Source organism: Cuculus canorus, chromosome 11 (assembly GCF_017976375.1).
Source record: "Cuculus canorus isolate bCucCan1 chromosome 11, bCucCan1.pri, whole genome shotgun sequence".
Classification (NCBI taxonomy): domain Eukaryota; kingdom Metazoa; phylum Chordata; class Aves; order Cuculiformes; family Cuculidae; genus Cuculus; species Cuculus canorus.
Window position 1 is genome coordinate 12,071,581 of NC_071411.1, and position 14,375 is coordinate 12,085,955.

At 40.3% G+C, this 14,375-nt stretch overlaps 1 protein-coding gene across 6 annotated transcripts in view; it reads right to left on the reverse strand.

Annotated features, from left to right (window-relative positions):
- Nucleotides 1–14,375, reverse strand: part of LOC104063581 (contactin-4) — a 334,408-nt gene that overhangs the window by 120,090 nt on the left and 199,943 nt on the right. For all 6 annotated transcript variants that reach the window (XM_054076800.1, XM_054076804.1, XM_054076799.1 and 3 more), the window contains 2 exons: nt 5,141–5,267; nt 3,899–4,074 (listed from right to left, as the gene is read on the reverse strand). In XM_054076800.1, the coding sequence (XP_053932775.1) occupies nt 3,899–4,074; nt 5,141–5,267 (303 nt within the window). The remainder of the gene's footprint in view (nt 1–3,898; nt 4,075–5,140; nt 5,268–14,375) is intronic.

Sequence of the window (14,375 nt, forward strand, 5' to 3'; positions counted from 1 at the left end):
TGAACCCATTTCCACCAGCACTGCTCATTTTGAAGATGTGTGACAAGCTGCCCTTTTCTTCACTACCAGCCTTTGGTTAAGCAAGAGCAAACCAGTTAAGGAAAAGACAGTAAGTGATCCACTGTGAAAGGCAGCACTTTCCATGGCCATTCCACACATGTCGATAGACTGGGGACTTCTGCAGAGACATTTCTGGTGGGAAGCCAGTGGGATTCAGCTGCCCAGGACGATCCTTTGGACATTAACCACACTCAATAGTCAATAGAAGGGGAGGAGGAGGATTAGATTTGAAAGTGCTTGGGTCACAACCTGCACAGGGCACAGAGTACAAACAGTCCAGACAATGAGTAGTAGCTGCTAGCAAGCAAGATTAGCACTAGCAGAGGCCACCAAAATAAGCGAACCCCAATCCTAGTCCTCCAAAGGCATAATCCTGAGAAGGGTCTGCAAATGCTACGTAGAACAGGCTGGCAGGCATCTCTAACAAAGGGCATCAATACTGCCTCACACTGGGGACAAATAGCTCTTGAAGCCTTTCCCAGGACACAACTTTGTGCTTTTGTGCTTATGGAGATGCGGCTATAAATGCAAATTTCAGCACCTGTGTGCGCTAATGTTTCATTTTCTACATTATTTCACAGTCAGTAGAAATAATTTGGCACAGATGCTCATCAAAAGCGCATCCTGCTCACAGCACACCACTCTGCCCAGCACCTCTGAGTTCTGCCAAAGAGAATGGGAGCTGAGAAGGCAGAACAACTTGCAAATTCATCACTTTCTAAGGGGTATGGTCCAACTCTGGTGCCACTAAAAATCAATACAAGTTTTATCTTCGATTTAAATGGAAGCAGGATCTGGGTCATAAGTAAACAGCTTTAATCATATATCTGAATGGGTGGGTACATCTCCAAACTGCAGCATCAGAGATGCACTTCTTTCCAGGCATAGCTTCTTATTGATTTCAGTGTTATTTCAGAACAGAAACTATGGTACAGTGAATAAAATTGTCAAGCTAAGCCCCATCCCCTTAAATAAAAAGCACATCATTTAATCTAGTTCAGCTGTGCTTTCATATATCATTTTGGAGAAGCCATTATTAGAATTCATACTCAGAGCTTAAAGCTTTTTTTTATTTTTTTGATAGCCTGTATTGCTATAAGCACAGGGTTTAGGGTATCATTAATCCATATTCTGTTGTTGTGGCACAGCAGAATCCTCACTCTCAAAAAATACGTTCAACTTCACAGACAAGTAGCATTGGAGTAAAAAAGAAAAAAAGAGAGAGAACAAATTTGAAATGTAAATGATATATCACAAAGCAAGTATTGGGGAAAATATTAGCACTGTTATCGTAATGAGTTTGTAACCTAAATACATATTTCAAGGATTAAATAGCTCACCCTCTCTGACCTCTGCCAGAGGTTGAATAGCTACATCAATTTAATCTTCAGTGAAAATGCTAGAGAAGAATAAGACAACTCTTGAAGAATGAATGAACACATATTAATGATGCCCTAGGATTCAGAATTTAACCCTTAAAAGAACAAGAAACCTCAACTCCCATACAACAGCCTCAAAAGACCCAGCATAAATTTCCTCAGAAATAAAAATGGGAACATAAAAATACATCAATTTTGCTGGAAAATACGAAGTTGCTCAGACGAAGGGGGAAGCTATGGACAGGTTAAGCAGTACCATCCTGAGCCTCTAACCAAATGGGTTTCCACAGTTAAATACATATAACAGTGGGGTGTAGGAGACCAAGCTGAAGTGCTGGAGCTGGGTCAGAGACTGCTTGTGCAATCTAGCTGCCAAACAAAGGCGTAAATTCAAAGCAAACAACTTGATAAAATGAAAAACTTTTGAGAGTGCAAGTGAAAGCAAACAGCTTCAGAGAGCTTGCCAGAGGCTAGAAAGAGGAAACCGTACAACATTTAAAGTTATTCCACGCAGAATCTACAGAAGGCCATTGAAAAATGATCACGTTGATTAAAACTACATCAAGGTAAGTAGCTATATTAAGCAGTGCTACTGCTTCCATGTGTCTTGGATGTCAAGGCTGAAAAACACTCATTACTAATACAGATGCCCATTTCTAGCGTTTCTTAGAAGCACAGCATCGATAATAAACTTAAACCACTCAGTATTTCATAATTCAGATAGTTCTGGTTGCAATCCCTTTGATTATAAAAGACAAAATGACTTACTGTTTTGTGAACAGAGCCTACCTTGAGGTATGCTTTTTTTTTTAGTTCAAACGTTGCTAAGCCGATTATGCTCTTTCAGCAAACTAAAATAAATTTTAGAAATCAAACCCAATCCATTTATTCAACTTCCCCATCTTTAACTGGAAAAGAACATGCTTTGTTTTTTGAATTCAATCTTCTTAACTAAGAATCAGACAAACAAAATTTGTATTTGGTCAACTAGAAAGGTTGAAAGATTTTTGCCTGACGTATCACTCATCAAGACAGATAAATTAATCACAGAATCCTAGAATACCAGGCTGGAAGGGACCTCAAGGATCACCTGTGCAACCTTTTTTGGCAAAAGCACAGTCTAGACAAGATGACCCAGCACCCTGTCCAGCTGAATCTTAAAAGTTTCCAATGTTGGGATCGACAGAATTTAATAAACGTTCTGTGTCTGAAGCAAAGATAAAATGTTAAAGGTTGGTTGTTTCTCAATTTTTGCACAGAACACTCTGTTTGTGAGACCCTGGCTATTTGATGCATAATAATTTGAGTTAGCAAGGAAGCTCATATATTTCCACTCAAGAAGTGAGCGGCAACTGCACTTAACAACATCATCATTCTCCTTCCTATCCCTTTGAAGCCTGGGACCAGCATCTAAGGAACTGCAACCTGGTACTCAGCTTGTCATTAAAAGATTGACTTCAGCAAACAGGATGACTCCAGCCAAGGGAGCTCCGAAGCACTTTGCTCCAAATGATAATTCCCAGGCTCACCCTCATAGGTAGCAGAAGGCCACAATTTGCCTTGGGTCTGCTGTAAAAAAAGGGTCTCCAGAGAAGCAGACCAATACAATATTGATGAAGTGATCGCCCTCACATATTGAAATCTGAAGTGATGAGACTGGTCTAGAGGAAGCTGTTCACTGCCCACACCTTCAGTTGCAGAAAAACACAAGCAGGTCATAAGCAAACAGATGATATATTGTAAACCGTGCGGCTTTACTCACAGTAATATTTCTCACTACAAATCACATCTCTGTGTTGCATGAACCTCGCATTTACTAGCATCTTTACTTTTTTATTTTTGTAGCTGGAGCACACCAACTTCTTTTAGCAGTTAGTGAGAAGCATCTTTCATCGAGTTCTACTGAAAGCCCAGCTCACTGTTATTGATGGATTCCTGTCTGGGAATGGACTGCCTTGAACTCCTGCATGTGCATGCAAGGACATTTCATAGAAGGTCCTGCTGTGATAACTAAGCAATAATGTACACCCCTCCCAGGACAATGGCACAGAGAAACCACACAGATTTGGATGAATAACCCTGTGTATCTATTCTCTGTCTTCACCTTTGTAACTACATGAAAAAAAAAAGATGACTAGTGGTTCTGCATTATCATCCATAAACTTTTATGGACTTTATTGTGTACCTCAAAATGGCTTTTCATAACTGCATATAATGCTAATTCACATCAAGACCTGTGGCATTTTACCCTGCATACTGCATGTAGTTGTAGATAAATAATGATAAACCAAGGCATCTATTCCTCACTCGCATTTGTACTCTAAATCCAGGTGTTTTCTCTACTCCATGAAAAGCTCAGAGAATACTACATAATGCAATAGAAAAGGGTAAGGAAAGCAGGCACTGCATGCTCAGTTTTTCTAGCATGCTGCATGAACAGAGGCTGTGTTGTTACTTACAAGCAAACTGAAGCCTTGCTTCTCTGCTGACAATTGTTCCGAATGGGTTTGTTGCTACACACTGGTATGTTCCAGTATCTTGGGTTTTATTGGGATTATTGATCAACAGGCTGCCTTCCACCATGCTGTAGCGGTAATCCATACCGATGCCAATACTGGTTCCATTTAACTTCCACCTATAGCACAAAATGCCAAAGTTAAATTCTGCTAATATTAATGGATACGCTTGGGTACTTGAAATACAACATGTAGCAAATAAAGATTTAAAACATCTTTAACCACTTATTATTTAAAAAAAAAAAAAGCAGGAAAGTTTCCTGCACAGTAGTGAAATATTCCAGTATTTAACTGAGAGAGCAATATCCTTGACATATATCTCAGTCTCTGATATGATTAATGATTCTGTAGTTGCTAGTGCTGCTGCTCTTTGGAATTAATAATTCGGCAAGGGTTAGTCCCAGAAACAGGATCTTTAAACAATTCAAGTCCACTGAGGTTCCTTTTCCTCTCCCAACTTGCTGGTTGGTTGTTTTTAAATTTAAGAAAATTCACTCACAGCAGATGTTGTCACAAACCGGGGCACTGAGAAACACCAGCACCGCGTCGCCCCAGTTGCAGCAACTCTCACCCCTACTGGCGCTCGAAGGAGCAAATGAGGGAGCCACAGCCGCACAGCAGCTCCCCTTACCAGAACATACAGAGAAACAATTTGAATACATTTGCACCGGTGAATCAACAGAGTTTGTTGCATTAAATACTCAGTCACGTTAGAAGACAGCACAGTGACTGAGGTCTGACAACTCTAATTGGTTTCAGAGTGGCATTTACTTGGTGAACAAAACGAGAAAGGCACTGAAGGTAAAAAACGCCGCAGCCTAAGTGATTTACAGCAGCATCATCATAGTGGTAGATGGCATCTTCTTTCTAAGGATCCTAAAACAGTTAATGAAGCTGAAAATAATTAAGAGCTTCATCCATGCTTATGGAAAAGGATAGTTAATCTGGGAGGCAAGACTATAATCCCTTCATAAACTTTTTGAACTCTTGTCAAAATTTTACAATTGTGTTACAACATGTGGTTTCCTGATGCACTTTTTTTTTTTTTTTTTTGCAGTCAGCACTGCGGAAGACTCCAGGGATATCACTGAGTTACACCGCATGACATGAACAGGAGATGGGCTCCTAAGGGATATTGCCATAGCATGGAGATTATGCTAAAGAATAGTGAAACATTCAACAAACCCGATGGTTGGTCTGGGATTTCCTTTTACTTCGCAGCTCAGCTTCACTTTCTTTTCCTCTGAATCCAAGGGGAAGATCATGCTGTTGGGCTCCTGAAGGAAAACTGGCCCATGCAGTGCGTTGTCATCTGCGTTAAAGTGGAAAAAAAGTGACAGACACTTGATGGAATCTCCATGTACTCAGTGTTAAAATATAAAATAGTATCTTGGCAGCAAGAAGCTGTGCATCATTCACCCTAGAAATGATGTGATATTGACAGTTTCTTTCAAAATAATCATTTCTTTTTTTTTTTTTCCCAAAGCCATTGAATCTCACATGGAGTCAAAACTCATGAAAACATCTGTGCCTTAAATAAAGCACAGATTGAAACTTTACCTGAAGTTCAAATGAAAGGGAACAGGCATGACCCTATTGCGATAGCACAGCTCACTAGAAATCAGAATGCTCAGTTTCACTTTTAAACATTGAACTATTTTCTCTGCAAATTAAAAAAAAACACCAAACTTTTATTATTAAACACAGCTAAAGAAAGAAAGGACCTTCTGTCTTTTAGCCGAATGGAGTAGCCTTGCTTGAACATCTAACTGTGTTCTGCCGTACTATCCTCATGGCAGATTTCTGTGCTTGCAGACTACCAGCAGGACAAAGGGCAACTGCCTGGGCTATCGCGGTGCTGCTGCTGCTGGTACCCACAACCCCCTTGCTGCTGAAGGCAGGGACTCACAGTGACATGAGCACGGATGGCACCTTGGCCAGGCAGTCACGCTGCCAACTAGTCTGCTGCCAGAAGTCCATCTTGATGGACAAGCAGGGAATTTGTGGGCATAGAAGGTCAGAGGAGAATGAATAATAAAATATTAAAATGATAGGATGTTAAAAAGAAATTAGAAAGCAAAAGGAATGAACAGAAGATGATGCATCTGCCCACCAGGAGGAGAGTGAGAATGAATGTGAATAGCCCTCATATCCCTCAACACAGGGAAATCGGCTGGATTTATTACGGACGGAACAATAGCTCTTTACTCCAGGGAGAAAATGCTGTTGTCTCCACAGAAGGATTTCAAAGAGACTTTGCCAGGAAGATTATAATGGAGCAACCTCTACCCCAAGTCTCCTCCCTCAGGCACCACCACAAAAGAGAACGCACTAAGCACACAGTCATATCAGTTGCATTTATCTTTACTTTTAATTATACGTTAACAATATCTGACTGAGACTCATCTATTATTCACAACACATTTCACATAATCTCTAGCTTTAAATTATACCTGTATGCAACTTACTGTTGCTGGCAGAAAAAGATAATAATACCCATAAAGCATACAGGGCTAGATTATGATATCCTGACTTGTTTCTGAGACCCAGGGCTGCTTCATTCCTTGAACAGTCTCACATTCACCATAAGGAAGAACATTACAATCTGGTCCATAAAGATTATAGCTCTGAGGACTATATTAACGGTTTTGAAAACAAGAGCATTAAAATACATTCTAACTTATGCAGTTTTCTAATTGTAAAATACAGAAGCTAGGCTGGTGCTCAGGTCCTATGTAAGAGTTGCTTCAAATCCCATAAAAAATGAGCTTGATTAATGCCAAGACAGGCACAAGACAGACCATCACAGCTAATCCAGTTAGCGAACCATGCTGACTCAGGTATGCGTTGCATCGGCTGCGTCATCTGCCTCACACCCCACACAAAGGACTCAAGTCACGTTGTGCTGTCATTTGCAATTAGAGTGTGTTGATTTATATTGTATCACAACAATCTAAAGGTCAGATTCTTGGTCTTCCTCCCATCATAAGATGATACACCTTGCATTAGAAAGTAGATAGCAGATACTTGAGTTGGGAAACAGACACATCAGCAAATCAAAGGGTCCAAATGCTCAACATAAAATGTATCTCCATATGTCCAGGAAATTATTTGACTGCTATGGTGTACACTGTATGGGGTGAGATGGTGGTCTTTATAGTACAACAAAACTGGTCCCTATGACGCCACAGGGTGTTTGACAGGGAGTTAACATATGGAAGAAACATTACAATCAGTGTATATCATTACTAAACAAAGTACAATTTAGAAAAATCCCTATGAGACATGGAAGACAGAAGCCCACAAAAGATCACCACGTGAAACAGCTCTCCAAGTATTACAACATCTGCTGCTCACAATGTTTAGCATTCAGCTTTTACATGGCAAAAACCCACTTCTCTTCCTGTTAGGCACAAGAAGGAAAGCCTTGGTCAACTGTTACCTGGCTTTCAAGAGAACAGCATTTGGTCAGGCAGAGAGAAGCTCTGAAAGCAGCTGCCAGCATACCGGGGGAACAGAAGAGGAGGGACAAACCTTGCAACACTGGGTAGATAAAATTATTTTGAGTGCCTTTCTTCTTTCTCTTATTGCTGCCTGTGTATAACCAAGATAAGCAAGTCCAAACTATTTAATCTTCAGCCCATAGAGTCCTTTTGCTACAGTCTAATGCATGATTGAAATCACTGCAGCTCAGATCCTAACACAGCGTGTGACAAGAGTTGAGCCACGGTACCTTACAAAAGAGGAGGATTTGGTTCAAAGAACACTAAATATTCACTAATAAATAAAACAAACTGCTATCTAGATTCTTACAGACAGAAAACTAGAAGTATCTGTACCATATGTAGTCCATTTTTTACTAACTTACAATGTCACTGGGTAGAAACAGATCTCAGATGTTTAGTGTCACCACAGGCAAATGCATTTGCTCTATTACAGTGTCTGGGTTTGTGGAAGCAGTTTTGTTATCCAGATAACTTTGAAAGGTGAATTAAACTTATTTTTTTTTAAAAAAAAAAAAAGTTAAAAACAGTAATATGCTGCTCTATTTATATGTTCAGGGACTCACAGTCACGAAGCAACTATATTTTTAGTTTACCGTTGATGAACAATATTAGTCATAGAATCATAGAATAGTTTGGGTTGGAAGAGACTTTAAAGATCATCCAGTTCCAACCCCCTGCGATGGGCAGGGAAGTGTCCCACACAGAATCATAGTCATTTGATCCACAGCTCACCGATGTTAGGAGGCTCTTTCATGAGCTTAAGCAGCTTTTCCTGTGCCTTTCTCTTTTGGTCATTTAATCAAACAGAACAATGAAGCAAGACATATATGTGTATAATACATAGGAAAGCTGCTCAGACGTTCTTAGCTCACTTTGCTCTCTTTCATTTTCAGCAGCTACCACGTAACGTGAGCTACTCCTTGCACGTTTGTTACTGTCCTGGGAAAACACAATAAGTAACCTTTCCAGACAAGCTAAGTGTTGAGATACTGTCCTACTGACAGATTTTATTTTTCTGAGTTACGTTTCTTTTACTCAAGCCCGAAATGAGTTAACCCCAAATGAACACTGAGCTGCCCTCAGCTTAAGACAAGTTGCAAACAAGATTGGTTACCAAAATGCATTTTTTCCCCTTCTGTCAGATGAAACAAATGGACTACTGCTCTGGGTCTGCCTCCTCTGAGAGAAGTGTATTTCTTTCAGAAGATGCAAGATATAGGAAATTTCACTGAATTTCATGATAAAAGAAACATTTTTAAACACACTACAAGGTGTATGCCCATATGCTGTTGGACAGAATGTGACTGATAATTTAAAAGAACATTCTGTTATCCTAGCTTCTGCTGAGATATATATATATATGTTTTTTTTTTTCTGGTGACTCACAAAACTTATTAAAATGTGCCAGATTAATTTAAATGTGTTCTAAATGAAGATCATGTATTCTGTGTCCCTCCAGTACCCCAGATTTGAGGGCCAGTAGAACCAGTAGGGTGCCAAATGCTTGTCGTCTTTCTGTGCTTTTGAGAAACTGAAACATGAAAAATGTTAACTGAGGTTAATTCACACGAACAGGTGAAACCATTCCTGTTCTCTCTGAACATTAAGCCCGTTGACGGATATTGTTACTGAAATAGAACTGCTTTAATTTTCATTGAAAGTTATGGCCAATTTGAGAGAAGGTTTAATTGAATATTCCACACTGTAGGGAAGGATAACAACCAAACCAAAGAGAGAATCCTTGGACTATATCCAGTATAAATGATAAAAATCCTTTCCTTGTTTGCTGCTGAGGGAATTCATTTCTGCTATGTGTGCTGGTGTATTTTCGTACAGTGCTATAAGTCGGTATTTCTTCAAGACAAAACTGCACCTTGGGAAGAGCAACTCTTCAGGAAACTGGAAAGTGAAAGGGATAGGACAGCTCAAGGGCATCACTGATTAACACAACAGCCTGCTCTTCAAGGTTAGTCAGCTGCATTACATCCTCCTGAGCAGGAAAAGACTAAATTGGATGGCTCACTCTACTGTTTGTCTCTCACTTTTATTAACATCAACTACACACACAAATGGTGCTAATGGTTCTTAAATTGCAAAGATAGAATTTTTCACACTAGATAGTTCTACTACAAACAATTCTGTAGACATCTCAATGAACAAGACCTGCTGAAGGTGCTTTCCATTCAAAAGAAACAGAAAAGCATATTTTTTTTTAGAAAAAAGGAAATTTAAAAACTCCCGTATGAAGTGTTACGTTTAAGCGAAGGGCCTCATAGCTCTGCATCTTTGGAGACAGTCACCACCCTCCACTGTTGCGCTGCCAATCATACCACCACTGCACCATGGCTGACACATGTTTAAGAGAGAAAAATGGCGAAGATTAATAAAGAGAACAAACCAACAACCAGATACTTTAACTGGGAGCAAACCTGAAACAAATGATGAGGCTCTTTCCCTCCATATCATCATCACTCCACCACTCTATAAGCTGCACTTTCTACAGTCCCACTGCAACACTCTGAGCCGTGGGAGAAAAACACTCTCCCAGAGACTGTGTCCAAGACATCCCCTGCAGGCTTGCTGCTCAGGTGAGAAGCTGGATGAGGAAGATTGCCGCCACCTCTCTCCTGACCCCTCGTAGCACCAGGTGGGCTTGTTTTGCAGCACATGACAGGTCTTCAAGAGGGACCATGAGCCAGATGGCTGCTTCCAGTATCATCTCTCTTTTCTGACATACTTTTATTTCCTAGGTCACTGCTGTACCACGTACAAGTGCAGTTAAAGTGGAAACCCATGCTTGACAGGTGACATCTGACAGGCAAGCATCTGATACCTGAGTTCAAAAGCAATGTCAGATATTCCTCAGAGACAGTAACACTGCCATAAAAATCCAGAGGCTCAGAAGACACGATGAAATAAACCTGGACTCTTGCAAAGGCAGGCATGGAAGAGCTCCAGAATTTGAAATGGAGATAGACAGTAATGGTCTGATGAGTCTACTTACAAGTGACCCAAGTATCCGGAGCAGTTTGAATTAAAGGCAGGGTTAAACATATCCACCCCGATGTGAGTGTGCTCTGACCTCCGAGGGAAGCCCAGGGTTCATCAGTTAGGGGAGGTCAGTAGCAAGCCCATCAGCTGCCTCTACCCAAGTCCTGTAATGCTGGAGCACAGAAGCCAAACTGCAAATGCCAACTGCGGGTCAGGCTCCAGCTCAGGGAGTTCATCTGTGAGACCTCTCATTCAATCTGACTGCACCACAGTGGTATCATAATTTCACCTATTTAAATGCCACAGCATTAATTATAGCAAATATCATCAAGTTAGCACTTTTCAAATAAAATGCTGCTACCTGATCCCTACATGCAAAAGCAAGCAAGTTTTCCCTGTGCCTCGCCTGCTGGGGCTAGACAGCTGGGAGGAGGCGATTCCCAAAGCAGCATAATGAGTGGCTTGTCCTATGACAAAAACCTTATCTAATAGAATGTAATTTGTATTCTCTTAGTAAGTCAACAGCATTATTAGGATCACAGATGTTCTCTTCAGTATACAATAAAAGCACATTTCTCTATTACTGACGAAAATCACAAATTTCTTCAACAAGCAGCCTTCTCCCTGAGTCATCACAGCTGACATCAGGAAAATAAACAGATAAAACTTCACCGCTCTGTTAAGGATGATATCAGCCCACAATAAAGCTCTGAACAATTATAAGACAACAACACTAGTTAACAACAACAACAACAACAATACAGCAGAAGAGCACTGGGGCTTCTGCAGGCCTTCTGTCAAAAGATCAGTTACAGAAGATAACACAGAACTGACTCTTTATTCTTTAATGATCAGGTTATTTGTTGATCTCCGGTGCTGAAAGAGCAGAAATAACCAAAGGGGTATTTCTGAAATATACTTTCAAATATAAATAATAGTCAAGCTTGTTCTGATGTCTTCTAAGTTAAGCTATAGCCCTGAGGAAATCATCCAGCAGAGTTATATATCCAATCCTAGAAACACAGCGTTATGACAGGAAATTAAAATACTGTCCCTACCTAGCACATCTATTGTTACAATTGCACAGTAATAATAAAAAAAAGCACATTTTTCTTCTTGAAGTAACAAAGACATACATTCTCATTTTAAGACATGAATAATATCACAGGTTCAGCAAGGTTCTCAAAAGCTGCTGCATAAGACATCTATTCTGAATGTGTCCAAACCTATTTTATCACATAATCTGTCAAACATTATTAAGCCACCAGCACATTGCTGAACCGAGCCCAGATTGAAACCCAGGACTTACCTCTTCAGTTGCTGGATACATTTTTCCTTAGTTATGTTCTTCCTTCTCCCCTACGACTATCACTAACAATTCATAGTACAGCATCATTACTTAATCAGTCAAATTTGCTGATTACAAGGATAAAAACAGTCAAAGTCTGACACTATTGCATGTACCAGTGTACATGGAAACAAAATGATCATAGCCACCAAACACCAGGACTACTAAACCTCCTCTGTGAATGGAAGGGAAATGACAGGGATGTTTGACATAGAATCATAGAATCACTAGGTTGGAAAGGACCACATCATCTGCAAGGGCTGTGCTCATTCACATAAAACCCCTTGCTACAAACTTCACTGAGTGCAGTTAAACATCTTGAAAATGACATTTATGTGCCAATGCAATCATCGTCATTTTGCCACTCTGCTTTTGAATATTGCACATTAAAAATTCAGTTCAGAGCATCTCCGATGACTGGATTATATAGAGCCTTAGACAAAATACTGGTATTTAGCGTATTTCATGGGTTATAGGATTGCTGTTTTCTTTTTTAAATTCAGCTCGGGCCATGCCATAATTATAACCAAGGAGATCAATCAACTACAAAGAAACTGGTCCTTAATGGACAAATGTAGCTCACGGTCTACTCCATCCATGCACCAATCTTAATCACTGAACAGCAGCTCTGAAACATCTTGCCTCAATCCATTATCTTCATTCCCCACCAGGCATGCAGGTGGCCTGTCACAGTAGCAGCAGGGGTAGAAGCCCCATCCCACATCTGAAGACTTGTGGCCTCAGGTTCTTGCAGTCCTGTGATGTTGGAAGTGGTAGATTCAAGAGCAGCCCGTAGGGAAAGCACAGGCAAAGTCCGACCACAAGGATTATTCCCAGGGCCTTTGAATCCTGACTGAACTCGCATCTTGAAGCAAGAAATTGATACTGGGCTGATCTTTTTCCCATCCCTGTGGAAAACAAGTCCTGGATGCAACAGGCATAGAGGAGCAAAGACTATTCAGGTTCAGGCTGAAAACGGTTTTTGCCTAATAAGAGACCTGAACCTGTGAAATTCAGAAAGCTGTTGCCAACATCCTAGACTATTAGAAACGCTTATATTTATACCTGATTTGACATTACCTTCACCTCTGACAGTACCCCAATGGTCATTTTGTCTCCATATACCCCAGTACAGCACATCACTGTGCACACAAAATAACCTCCAACTATTCTTCAACCTCCTACAAGAGTCTACAGATCCCTCTAGTGCTGGGTGTCCTTGTGCAGAACTATTTGTGGATAAGGTATTATAAATTTTTCAAAGGTCCGTACTAATTACGTATTGATTTATTAGTAAAATTTAAGGTGTGGATATAATCGGTGTCTTCCAAGAACACATATCGTTATTGTAAGATTTTCACTTGTGTTGAGTATGACAGGGACTATAAAGTGGATATAAAAAAAAGGCAGATGTAGCAGGTCTGTGTGCATATTTTAAAACCATGTTTCCTTTCCACAGCAGCTCCCTGAACTTCAATTGATTTTAATCTTTCATGCAATAAGGAAGGTGTCCAGGCTAACAAATGCTATCCTTCCCACCCCACCAGTGGACAGTAAAAAGTTATAAAATACTTATATTGAAAAAGTCCCTTTCCTTTAAAATCCTGAAGCCTTAGAAAAGAGAAGTCCCCAGAGCAATAACCTATAATCTCTGTATCATCTGTTGCTGGAAAAACAAAAGGGTACTCTGGCAATGTGTACAGGCTCTCAAATTGATCGAGGAGCCCAATTCTGCAGAAATCTTCAAGGTGAAAGGAACTCTCTCTGGCACATCACTTCAAGGTGAACCCCATTTTTTTGTTTTCAGGTATAAGTACATTAGCCACTGTCAGAAGTAAAGCTGATTTCTGCCAACTTTTATCCGGCTATTTACAGAGAGGTTTAGGCAGCGGATTCCCTTCTCAAATATTTGTGAATAAGCAGATCAAATTACCAGTGCCTCGTGAGCTCTGCAGGACTGCTCCTGGGTAGCAGTGAGCAAGGGATAATCAGTCTGGCACACTTCAAGCAAAAGACCGGTAACTTAATTTGCACTATGTCACTGGTCAGAAAATGCACGTATGGTGGTTCAGTTTGTCAACAGGGCACTGTAAATCCGCTTGTTCTGGGTCATGGGCATACATTTTTGCAATTATGGCAAGAAAATACAATGCTGTATACAAAAGAATACATCAGGGATGACTTTGATATTTAGTCACACAGTATTAAGAGAAGCGGTGCTGAGAGCTGCCATAACAAGCCCTTGCTTATGCCCAGATTAGCTGAGTAATTATGGGAACATAAGGAATACTTTCCCAGGAAGAGACCAGCATTCAGCTAGCACGCATGACTTACTGCCAACAGGCAGGCACAAAGCTTTTAAAGTATGAACAAAGCAGAGAGTAAATCAGCTATTTGTTAGCTCAATACACAATATGCACATTTCTCCTTGTCTGTTTGGTTTTGGTAATATTTGAACATTGTTGTCCCTGGAACAACATCATAGTAGGACACAGGTGATGACATTTGAGTCTTCTCCCATATTAGTCATCTGAAGGTGACAGATGCAGTCAAGGTGCACAGCTTTTATTTAACT